Source organism: Bos mutus, chromosome 25 (assembly GCF_027580195.1).
Source record: "Bos mutus isolate GX-2022 chromosome 25, NWIPB_WYAK_1.1, whole genome shotgun sequence".
Lineage (NCBI taxonomy): Eukaryota > Metazoa > Chordata > Mammalia > Artiodactyla > Bovidae > Bos > Bos mutus.
Genome location: NC_091641.1, coordinates 27,943,556 through 27,955,741, shown reverse-complemented (window position 1 = coordinate 27,955,741; position 12,186 = coordinate 27,943,556). Strand labels below are relative to the sequence as shown.

The window sequence follows — 12,186 nt, the reverse complement described above, 5'->3', positions numbered from 1 at the left end:
ATATGGGGATGCCACACGGTATATGCGCAGAGAGCTCAGCACACAGCAAGTGCTTGTTCAGTGTCATCCGCTCTAATGGCCTCCTCCCAGTGCCCTGTCTACATGCTCAGACCTCCCTGCAAACGCCAGTCTTAAGTCTGGTCCCCACCCGCCACACTGCCCCGTCCACAGAAGCCCAGTCTCCTCTGTGCTCTCTCAGTCTGGAGCTCTTGCATCTCCTCTGAAATGGAAACAGCTGGTCTCTCGAGAGCTGCCTCTGCTGTTTCACCATCCAGTCTGCCACCCTGTTCCCTGCAGGATTTTCTCCACAGGACTCTTTGGTGTCAGCTTCCAAGTCACCACAGGCTGCCTCCTCCTCCGCTCCAAACCTTGCACCACTTTCTCAGGCTGTCCCCACTCCCCTGAGAGCACTCTGGCCTCTGGGTTCCCGTTGGCTTCCAGGCCCTGGTGGCATTCCACCCAGGTCTGCCCTCTCTCTGGCTCTCCTCCCATTCCTCTGAACTCATCTGTTCCCAGGTCTTCCAAGATCATCTTTAGGCAAACAACTGCCGTATCTTCAGAGCTGACTTCTTTCTTGAAGGAGACTCTACATGTGTAGAAGACCCCCTGAACTCTCTTCCCAGTCATTCCAATTGCTCCCTAAAACTCGGATGCCCAAAGCCAAGATTAAAAACTTACTATACCTCCTAAACAAGCTTTCTTTCTTTTCTATTCCAGCTTAACCACATAACCTTTCCCTCAGTCATCTGGGGCAAAAAACTCAGAATCAAACTGACCTCTACTTTTTGCCTTGCCTGCTACATAAAACTAGTTACTAAGCCCTATTTCACGGGCACCTGACACTTCTGTGGGGTCTGGTTCCCCTGTTCTGACAGTGTCTGCTTAGAGCCGGGACTGGTCCCCACGTTCCGTGTCCCCCTCTCCCAGTTCCCTTCACTCCAGCTCAGACACCATCCCTGCCTGAAGCCTTCCCACCACAGCTCCCCTGCCCGTCCTTTCTCTGACACTTCAATGGCTCCCACTACCCATGCAATCAGTCATGGCCAAGCTCCCGGTTCCTTGCACCCTCTGTAACCTCAAGGCATTTTCTCCTTTGTAAGGACAGTTTTCTTTGCTCTATACAATAAATGGTGACTGTCTTTTTCCTTTCCAGACACACACCCCCCACCCCAAAAAGTGGGCTGTCTTCCCAGCTCTGCACCCTCCACTTCGTTCCACTGGGATTTGCTGAGTGTCTACTGAGCACTGAGTACCGAAGACTCAGTAGTATTACGTCTGATCCAGTGCCTGCTGTCCCAGAGCTTACAGTCTAGAAGGTGCCTGAAAATGTTGACTCAATGAATAACAGAACAAATCAGCCAAGTGGAAAACATACAAGTACAGCTTTAGGGACTGAGGTCTAAATTTACTAAAAATAAAAGACGTTTTTAAAATGTGTGTTTTTTAAAACTGGACTTTCAATCTGAACACCACTGTCTTGGTCTTACTTCCTCCCCTAAGAGTTGCTACCAGTGTAAGTCGCCCATCAGCACTGGCTGGATCAATGAAAGCAACAACCCTCACTTACTTTTTTTCATAGATATCTGTAAATTTAAAAAGAGGCAGACAACAGGCAGGAGCATCCTGAAGAATGGACATTGTTTCTGCGCTGCAAGAAAAACGGTTAGCCCATTAGAGAACAGATGTCTTCCTCTCTGTTGCAAATTGTTTCTAAAAACAAGAGTTCATTAACACAATGTATACACAAAATAAATACACTCATTTATTCTCAGAGTTTGAGCTTCCAGAAAAAAGAATGGACTTTAGGAACACAGCAATTAAAAGAATATTTAATCATACACTGGGACTTTTATCAGACTCAAGCAGAGATTTCCACACCTGTGTATCAGAAAGCAAAGGGCAGATGAGCCAGTCTCCTGCCACAGTGTAGTTCTATCAGAGAGATGGGAGAGGACTCCCCACAGCTGAAGATATACAACTGAATACACTTAAGAGTGACTGGCTCTGAGCCATAGGATTATGGATGATTCTTCTGTCCCCAGCCTCTTTTATGTTCCTAAAATTTCCAAATTTTCTTCATTGAGTATTATTTTTATTCGGCAAAATTAAAAAATAACTTAAAATAATGGTGAAGCTTTGACTTGTCTACATCGTGAAATGATTACCACAATCATTTAAGAGAACATCCATCATCTCATCCAGATACAAAATAAAAGCAAAAGAATGCTCCCCCTTGTGATGAGAACTCTTTTGATATACTCTCCCAACAACTTCCATGCACGACGGCAGTGTTAACGGTATTAATCATGTTGTACATTACATTCCTAGTACTTGGGTTATCTTATAACTGGAAGTTTGTACCTTTTGATCACCTTCATTCAATTACTCCCCACCCCCCACCTCCAGCAACTACAAAGCTAATCACTTTTTTCTGTGAGTTTGCTTGTTTTTTTGAAGTGTAATTGGTTGACAAAGGTATATTAGTTACTGGTGCACAAATCATTATGCTGTACACCAAAAACTTAAATAGTGCTCTACATCAAAAGCGTATCATGAATGAAACCATCACCAGACTCCTAAGATTAATCTAATTATAATGTAGATGTATGGGGCTGGGTGTCTATTTGACATTGAAGATGTACCTGCAAGTTGAGAGCATAGAACTTTGTAGATTTACCCCTTATAGATAATCTACCTTCTATTAAAATTGGAAGGTAGTATTCCAGACTTTCTAGGCTTATAAACTTTTGCTGTAGAGGTCCACTATTTTTAGAACCTGTTCTGGATATGTGGCATATTATTTTACTCTTAAATGCCGGCCAAGATTAAGCTGAGATTCATCTCTGATTAATGACTTGAACGAGAGTAAATTATTCTAGTTAGCTTATTACTAACTTCTACCTTATTTCTAACTCTATCAAGAGAGTGGAGGAAAAGCATTACTGCATATGTGAGTATCACAAGAGGGTTGGGGATGGAATAAAATCTATTTTTACTATTTCCAAAACTGTTTCTGGACCAAAAATAACATTTTTGAAACAAACGGCTTGTTCTTTACCTCAGTAAAGAGAGTGATTTATTAGCAGCTCCTGTGGCAAGTGAGACCAGGATTTTCTTGCTGCCAATTTTGTATCTGTGGAGGCTATTCACCGCACCGATAGCTTCTTGTAAGTTCTCCATCTGAACCACAGCTTTGAGCTGATAATCTGTGTGGGGGCTGAGCTCAACACTCTTCACCTGCAGTAGTAAAAAGAAAACAGAATGCCGATCTGCCAGAACCGTGTCCTCTTGAAACTGAAGGTCAATCCCTAAGGAATTAGCTTGTGGACTTCAGTGCTGCCGTGAGGGAACCTGTCTCAACACCGCACTTCCGCTGACCACAACGGAAGCAAGCTAGGATGGGTGACCTTCAGGGATGTGACACCAGCCTGGCTGGCCTGTGCTCTGGCACACAGAGCTCGCCAAGACACACCGGGTCTTCTCCAGATCCTGCCAAAACTGAGGCAGAGCCAGTTTAAGAACCAGCAAAAGGTGCATTTTTTAGCAACCTGCAACTAAAAACTGAATAGACACTGTAAGATGAACAAACAGAAACAGCCAACATCATTGTAGAATCCTGTTTCTGTATTTTAGCAGCTGGAGCTAACTAAAATCCATCAGTGTTTTATTTCCCAGAGACCCACTAAATCCCTGCCTGGGACCACAAGTATGTCTCTGACAGGCTTCTCGCTCCCTGGGGCTGGGTCCTAAAAACTGAACATACAGCACCAGCACAAGGAGACCCGAGTGAAAAAAGAAGGTGTTCAAACCCGTGAAGCAACGGTTACAGCCTGCCTGTGGTTATGTGTGGTGCGTCAAGCGCGCGCATCTTGAAATGCAGCAAGGGGAAGAACAAAGGCAGCAGAGACAGTGAAAGCTTACCTTGCCGTGCCTAGAAAATGCTTCCTGCATGAGCTGCTGCAGCTCCTTCCGGGACAACCTGTAGTCCAGGTTGCTGATCTGGACGTCAACACCATGAGCGAATGGGTCTGGGCCGTCGGCACCAACGCTTGAATGTGCAGCGTTGAAAGCAAGCGGGGATGCTCTGTTTAAGAGGTTTGGAGACAGATTCCTGCTTAAAACATATGGAGTGAGGCCTAACAACTGTTTAGAAATGTTTTAAAAGTGTTATTCTATTTATTCAGTTTATGTCATTTAGATTTTGCTTGAAACTATGTTAAAAACTGTTTTCCAAAATACAGTTTGGTTCTCAAACGTGCTTTTTCTTAAAACATTACACTGATTGGACTCTTTCTCAGAAGTACTATCTGTTGACACCCTGATTAACCACAACAACAACAATTTTACTTATCATCAAACATTCTTTTGTTGGATTATTTAAAGCTACAGGAAGAAACTACAGGCAGGGCTGATGAGTTCATTTTCCACTTTGGGTATTTATTCTTAGGAAATCAGCCTGTGATACTAATGTCAGCCATTTACCCTCTCCTCAGCTCTGAAAAAGCCAGATATTCTTGCTCATATGTTGTGGCTTTTCTCCCTGGGAGGAAAACTTTTACATCAATTTGTAGACACCATTTTACAGGTTCAAAGTCGCTTTCAACAGTGAGTTTTCACCATCCCAGCAGAATAAATACAATGCTAGTGAGAGCTCATGAGACCGAACATGGCCTTACGGCTCCTCCTGTTTTCTGAGCTTCCAGAATTACTCAGAGTAAATTCAGAAAGCTTAAATAAGGAGTTACACAGATGGTTACAGTGGTTTACAGAGACCTTCGTTTCCCAAACAGCTTCCAGTAATTACCCCATGAATAAAAAGAACGAATGCATGTCAGTTTAGGCCTCTTTCTCAGTCTGATGAAGTAATAAGGGCGTAGTAAAGACACCTTAATGTGCCCCCATCACTGGCCAAGGACTCCAGGACAGGCTTCTCTGACCTCAGCTTACCAAGACTCCCACATGGAGGATGGAGAAAGGCAAGAAGCAATGCCCCCAAATGTTACCCAAGGAAAAAGGAACTGGAAGAAGAGAGGTGGAAGCTTTCTCTTTTATTTTTATTACTATTTATGGCTCAAACATTTTCAATTTGTAAAATTTTTACTCTAAATTTTTACTGGAGAAGTAAGGTTGCGTTACAATGTTGTGTTAAGTTTCTACTGTGCAGCAAGGTCAGCTGTCCCTTCTTATTTTGGATTCCTTCCCGTTTGGGTCACCAAGAGCATCAAGTAGAGTTCCTTGTGCTGTAGAGCAGGTTCTCATTAGTTACCTATTTTATACGTAGTACTAAGGTTTCTCTTGTAATTATGCACTTCTGTACTGCTTGAATTCTGCTGAATACACAGATTACTTCATAAGCCCTTCTACTGCATACAACCACTCCACGGATCAAGACCCACTCACCGAGAAGACCAAGGCTGAGCCGTGAGCAGGGGACTCACTTGCCTGGATGCGATCAACTTGCTAAAAGCAGACGGGTAACTCACTTGGAACAGAGTCTCCTCTTTCTCTTTCTTCTCCACAGGAGAACTGGTGACACTGCGGGCGCCGAGGCTCTCTTTCCTGGTGGAGGGAAACAGTGCAGGCAGGAGGTCACGCGCTTCCCTTCACAGCAAAACACGCAGCCGCGAGGGAGAGTAGCGGGACCTACTTGGGATTGGTTTTGTAAACAGATTCTGCCAACCCTGGGGCTTTAGGTGCGGGCGCTGCGGCACTTGAGCTTCTGTGAGGAGGCGCCCCCAGCCGCAGGTGGCCTTGCTGGGGCTCACTGCTTCGAGTGCCAGTCTTCGACTCCAGGCGGCACAGCTCCTTAAAAGAGACAAGAGCAAAGGAGTTTAATAGTTAAAGTCTCCAAGACGTGTCAGACCTTGTACAGGAAACACCTGACTTCAAACAGCCTCGAAAATATAGGATAACAAAAACAGTACAGACACACCAAAAGCAGGTGAGCATGTAGAACGGAGAGCCCACGAAAGCAAACCTAGCATAAACTTCAGAAAGCAAGCGGGGTCACAATTACCTGTAAACTTTTCACGTTGGCGTTTCTGGTAGCAGATCCAGAATTTGCCTGCGACCCTTTTCCAGGTGTGGCTTTGGCACTGGAAGGTGACTCACTTATGTCTTTGATGAGGCACAGTTTTGGATTCTTAAGTTTCTTGGGAGACTTCACTTTATCAGCAGTTGCGTTTGAACTCTTGGTTTCACAGAGCTCGCTGCTTTTTGGAGTAAATGACACGACGATCCTGTTACCAAAGACGTCTTCATTTTCCATCCGCTTCAGAGCCCGCTCCGCGCTGTCTCGGTTTATGAAGCGGAGGATGGCACTGCAGCCTGTGATGTTCAGCACTTTCCCGCCACAGTTATCGGACAGGCGTCTGAGCCTGTTGCTGATGCTCTTGCCGTCTTTGTTGGCCGGTAGGTTATAAACGTAGAGCAGAGTGTGGCACTGTGGACACAGAAAAAGTGTTAAAACAGGTGGACTCAGGGGCCCACGCTCAATTACAAAGAACAATGATCTCCAAACTACAGTGACCTCGGGGGAGGGAGAACAGAGACTTGCATGGGAAAGGATACACGTACTTAGACTGAAAAACACAGAGGGAAAAAAAAAAAAAGAAGAAATGTATCTAAAATTCTCACTCTGGTGAATTAGAAAAAATATGTGGCAAGATTTAATGTTTTGAATAATCAGGTTTTTTTTTTAATCATAATAAGGATCTCTACAATGAATGGGTAACCTCTCACCTAAGATACTACATTTGACTTAAAGGCCTTTCAGATTAAAACAGGGAGTGCCAAACAGAAGCAGAGGGAGGAAATGTACCTACAGCCAGAAGACATAAGGAATAACAACAAAAGTCAATTAGAGGTGCGGCTCCAAAGCCTGAAACAGGTACTGCCAGCCGCAGACCATCCTAAGCGTGTGTTAATCTTGGGCCGGGCCCTGACCTCACTGGGTACCAGGGGCTGCAGGGACCAGCACTGTGAGCACCTCAATGTGGAGGCAATCACGGAAGGGCCTCCAGCGGCTTGAATTTTTTCCCGAGGTGCTGACCTCCTCCTCACTAAAATGAAGAGGCTGGGTGAGATCATTCCTAAAGTGCTTCCATAACTCTCAAGTTATTAAAGTATGTTAAAACTGCATTTCACGAATGGGACTGCCTACCCTTCTGGACCATCCACGCTACAGCTCCTTTCTATTATCATTAACGTGTGTCAGTCGCTCAGTCGTGACCAACTGTGACCCCAAGGACTGCAGCCCACCAGGCTCCTCTGTCCATGGGATTCTCCAGGCAAGAATACTGGAGTGGGCTGCCATTCCCTTCTCCAGGGATCTTCCTGACCTGGGGATGGAACTCGAGTCTCCTGCAATGCAGGCGGATTCTTTACCATTTGATCCACCAGGGAATCCATATATATTCTCCAAACAGCTTAAACACAAGTTCAGTGTCCCAGTAAACATCTTATCCTAAATCAAGACTGTGAGAAATGCTCGTCCTGCTGGAAACACGTGCACATTCTCCTATTAAGTGGCTTATCAGGGTGACAGGTGTAGTGCCCACTACTCCTGATTGTGCTCGTGCATGGCAGGGTCTGCAACCAGAGAAGACAGGCTCAGAGACCAGCTGGGGCTTCAGGATTAAGTGCCGCAACTGTACAATCATTCTGCTTATTTGACTCCAACCACACCAAGATATGCAAACCATATTCTTTACCCTTAAAACTTGGGCAAAAATAGTAACTCTCATTCCGTTACTGCCATACACCTCACACAAAACACTGCTAACTGGCAAGTGGTTGTCAGTAAGGTGAATCTAAAAGTCAGTTTCCTATATTTTGAAAAATGTAAAAGCAAAATTCACACACTGGGTTTCCCTAGTGGTACAATGGATAGGTATCTGCCTGCCAGTGTAGGGGATGTGAGTTTAATGCCCGGTCCAGGAAGACTTCACATTCCATGAAGCAACTAAGCCTGTGCGCTGCAACCACTGAGCCCGAGTGCTGCAGCTACTGAAAGCTGAGCGCCTGGAGCCTGTGCCCCGCAAGAGAAGCCACCGCAATGAGAAGCCCATGCACCGCAATGAAGAGCGGCCCCCGCTCGCTGCAACTAGAAAAAGCCCACGAGCGGCAACAAAGACTCAGCACACACACAAAAATTAAAACAAAAAATTCACACATATCAGTTCTCTGTATATTTGTAAGAGAATGGAAAGTTTCTAGGCCTATTTCAAAATCTAGCCAGCCTACTACAAAGAACACCCTCACCTGGGCTTAGACACCCATAATTATGGAGGACTGTCTTGAATCTCCACAATCTTAACTAGACTACAGCAGAAAGAACACAAACCCACTTACTGGCATTTTTAGTGGTAACCTGGGGGGCAGGTCAGAAATGAATTCTTCAAATCTGATCAGCTCGTTGGCGTGATGCAGCAGTGCTTCTGAGGCCTGGTTTTTATGGACCAAAATTATATGGAAGCCATGTCTGTGTCTCAGGTCACTAAGTTCCAATGCGAAATTGACATCAGCTGAAAGACAGGATACAGCCCACCCCCATCTCCACAGATTAGAAACACTTGACAGACAAGCACCTCTCATAACACCCACTGAGAAGAAAGGAACAGCAGGACTGTGTTCCAAGTGGCCCCCCGACCCCTTTTTAGAACAGGGACACATTTCACATCAGAAGAATTAACATGGCAAGACAATTTTACCATAGACTCATGCTGAATTCGCAAGACACATTATTTTTAGTAGTAAAAAGGAACAAATATTAATGTTCTGGGGAGCCCCAACTTCATCTTGGATTTTTCTTTTAAATAAGCAAAATGGAGCCCAGGACTAAAACAAACAAAAAAATTACATTTTCTTTAATAAACTTGGCCCTGCAAGAATCCTTACTCAGATTCCCCAAAGAAAAATACAGAAATCCATGTAGTTCCTTTTCTTTTTTTAACAGTTTTCAAAGGTAAGCATAAGCATGTCCCATGTATTTCAGCATCTTTGGGGGCACAATTTAACACATTCTGGCTTCTATGATAATTCACACATAGAGAGTTTAGCTGAAATTAGTAGATGTTTCTACACTTACTTGACACAAGAACCACAGTGGCGGGAGCAGTGTGAGTATTTGCAAACCTTCGGAGGCTCTGGCGGAGCTTGTCGTCAGCAGCGTTCTTTGCAGTAGCATTGATGTGGGCAACAGTTACCTGCATGAATTTATAATAAGGAGAGATGAGAAAGAGCTGAGCTTAGAAAGCCACTACACATTCTGCCCACATCCAATAGACAGTTCTTGAGGAACCTTTGATTTCTATTGCCACTCAGGGACAGAAAAAAAAAAATTACAATCAAATCTCAATAATTTCACATTCAGTTCTCCAGACAAATTAACTGTATTCATTATTACCCCTACTTTCATCTCTAATCTTCTGCTTTTGCACTTCATCCATTCCCCTTTCAGAATAGAAAGTGAAATTTTAAGTAGTTAAATTAGCTCTCTCTAGCATCTTTTGCCAACAATGTGTGGGTGGCAAAGATTTGATATATGATTAAGGTAAGACTCGGGGCTGTGTTTGATGTTATTAGCTTCTAGCTTAAGAGAACAGACTTTGGGGTCAATCTGGATTTAAATCCAAGTTCATCCACTTACTGGCCATGTGATCTTAAAAAAGTTGCTTAACCACTTGGGTCCTTTCATTTGTAAATTCCAAATAATAAATCCTACGAGCATTCACAGAGCAGTTATAAAAATCAAAGGAAATGATACATATGAAATCACTATACTAGGAAAGCACTAGTCACATGTAAGCAGACTTGCTAAAAAATCAGACATGATTAAATGATTTCAGGTACTTAAATAAATCATCTTTTCCTAATTTATTTACAAACTTAGCACAAACACATTATTAATAACAAATTTTCAACTGGAGTTCTTAAAAAAAAATCATGTGCTTATTCTTCTACTAAGATAAAAAAGAAAAAAGAATTTTCATCTACCTGGCAATTATTCAGCTCTTGAATAACTTCTTTATTTTCTTTACTGATGTCACATACACAAATGAATTCTGCTTCTCTGTGGCCTTTAAAAAACTTCTCCCGGATTCTCTGTACAACTGCAGTAGCTGAGCGGCCAGAAGGGACTGAGCAGTTTTCAATATCCCAAAAAACCCCAATGGGGGGTAAGTTCTCTAGCATCTGTCCTGCCAGTGCAACTTCTGGTGACCCTTGAGAAATGTGAACACGTTTGATTACACACAGCAAAAAACAGGTTAAGATATTAACGATAACAGGTAGCTACCTGTCCTTCCCAGGGGCATGAAAATGAAATTATAGATTGATGTTAAATTTAAGGATGCCAACCTCACTGGCTGGCCCAGTAGACAACCCCAAGTTGCCAAAGTATCTCTAAGCGTTAATTCCTCTTTCAGGAGAGAACAAATCCAAAGGTCAGTTTACTTTAGGCCCACAATCAATCCATCATAAAGCATGAGCCATCCTCACGCTGACCGGGTATGCTCCTCAACACTAATACACAGGTGACAGGACACTGCCCTCTGGGGCCCAGCGTCATGCTGGGCCCACACCTCACTCAGTGTGGGAGAACGAGAACGAATGGTGAAGGTGTTATAGCCCTTGATTTTAATGACTTTTAACACTGCAGTAACATCTGATCCAACTTTTGAAAAAATGTTTTTAAAAGATAAAGTATCGTAACAGCTACTTTTGGGGGAAATGATCTTAGGTTTTCAAATACTGTTTTTTTGTCAGCCATTTCTAAATACTAGTTATGTCTGGGCAACATAGAACATTAAGTTGACACCAAGTCCCTTCCAGCACTCATTTCTCCTCATACGCTTCCCGTTTTTCTATACACAGCTTCTGATCTCAAACAGCCCCAGCTCAACATAAATGGCAACTGACCTACTGGTCTATAAGGGTAAGAAGATATTTACCAACTGATGGAAATGGAGACACACACACAAGTTTTAGAACCACAAGGAATCTTTTAAAGGCAGTTAAATGCAGTGTGGGTTTCCCTGGTGGCTCAGAGGGTAAAGCGTCTGCCTACAATGCTGGAGACCTGAGTTCGATCCCTGGGTCAGGAAGATCCCCTGGAGAAGGAAATGGCAACCCATTCTCTTGCCTGGAGATTCCCATGGACTGAGAAGTCTGGTAGGGTCGCAAAGAGTCGGACACGACTGAGCAACTTCACTTCACTTCAAATGCAGTGTTAGTATCAGATATCGAAAACTTTAAATATGCATTTTATACAATACTGTCATTTACCAAATTTCGAAGCAGCTTTGCCTAGACTGGTCGCCAATAACAACGTGGTCTCCTTTCCCGTTCCTTTGGTTCCACAGCCATTACACAGAGGAACAGTAACAGGTGCAGTCTGAGTGTTTGGAGGTGGTATATTTGGCCAGACTTTAGCAGCATCAATTATACTATTTCTTGCTGGCTGTTTTAAAATTTTTTAAAAACAGGAGGAAGTTTCAGATATATTATTTCAGAATGTAAAGAATTACACATAACAACTGAAAATACATTCTAAATGTTTCTCCTTTCCACCTGCTAACCTAATAAAATGTATTTTCAAATCACCTTTCCCAGAACTACCAAAGCATAAACTCATTTCAAAGTGCCCTGAAATGATCAGGGAAGATATTCACACAATTAGACCTTTACATTCTGGGGCATGTGTCTGTTACAGTAGAAACCCGCAGACACACTTCACAAAAAAAGGAAGTTAAAAGTCTTTACTTGAGCCCAGGTGTGATGGAGGCCAAATTTCAAGTTCCCCCAATTACTACAAAAGGACAACATGCAGCCATCTGTATTACATGAATGGGTCCATGTATCAGGTGAGCATTAGCTTTAAGAAATTCCAGTTGTGCTCCAGCCTTTAAAAACAAGAGAGCACAAGTCTTTGCCAAGCTAGGCTTCCACGTAGGAAACAGATTTATTACAGGAGACTCTAAAAGCATGAACCGAATAATCACACTACACTTTTCTCAACAGTCCCTCCCGTTGTACCCTTTGCTTTCTTTCTGAACTTCTTCTGAAAAGAAGTTATGCTGATGGGGTGAAAAACCCCACACACAAAACCAAGATTGTTTTTCTTTTAAAGATAAAAGTCATTTTATTTTTAAAAAGTCATTCCTCAAACCTTAGCTGCACCCAACA

General features: G+C 43.3%; 1 protein-coding gene across 3 annotated transcripts in view; it reads right to left on the bottom strand.

Moving 5' to 3' along the window:
- MARF1 (meiosis regulator and mRNA stability factor 1) overlaps positions 1–12,186 on the bottom strand; it is a 39,576-nt gene that overhangs the window by 19,843 nt on the left and 7,547 nt on the right. For 2 of the 3 annotated variants that reach the window (XM_005906332.2, XM_070363020.1), the window contains exons 4-13: positions 11,287–11,461; positions 9,997–10,223; positions 9,089–9,206; positions 8,353–8,525; positions 6,017–6,442; positions 5,648–5,805; positions 5,401–5,559; positions 3,922–4,111; positions 3,059–3,237; positions 1,568–1,648 (exon numbers count right to left, since the gene is read on the bottom strand). In XM_005906332.2, coding sequence (XP_005906394.2) covers positions 1,568–1,648; positions 3,059–3,237; positions 3,922–4,111; positions 5,401–5,559; positions 5,648–5,805; positions 6,017–6,442; positions 8,353–8,525; positions 9,089–9,206; positions 9,997–10,223; positions 11,287–11,461 — 1,886 coding nt within the window. The remainder of the gene's footprint in view (positions 1–1,567; positions 1,649–3,058; positions 3,238–3,921; positions 4,112–5,400; positions 5,560–5,647; positions 5,806–6,016; positions 6,443–8,352; positions 8,526–9,088; positions 9,207–9,996; positions 10,224–11,286; positions 11,462–12,186) is intronic. The other variant, XM_070363019.1, reaches the window with a different exon arrangement.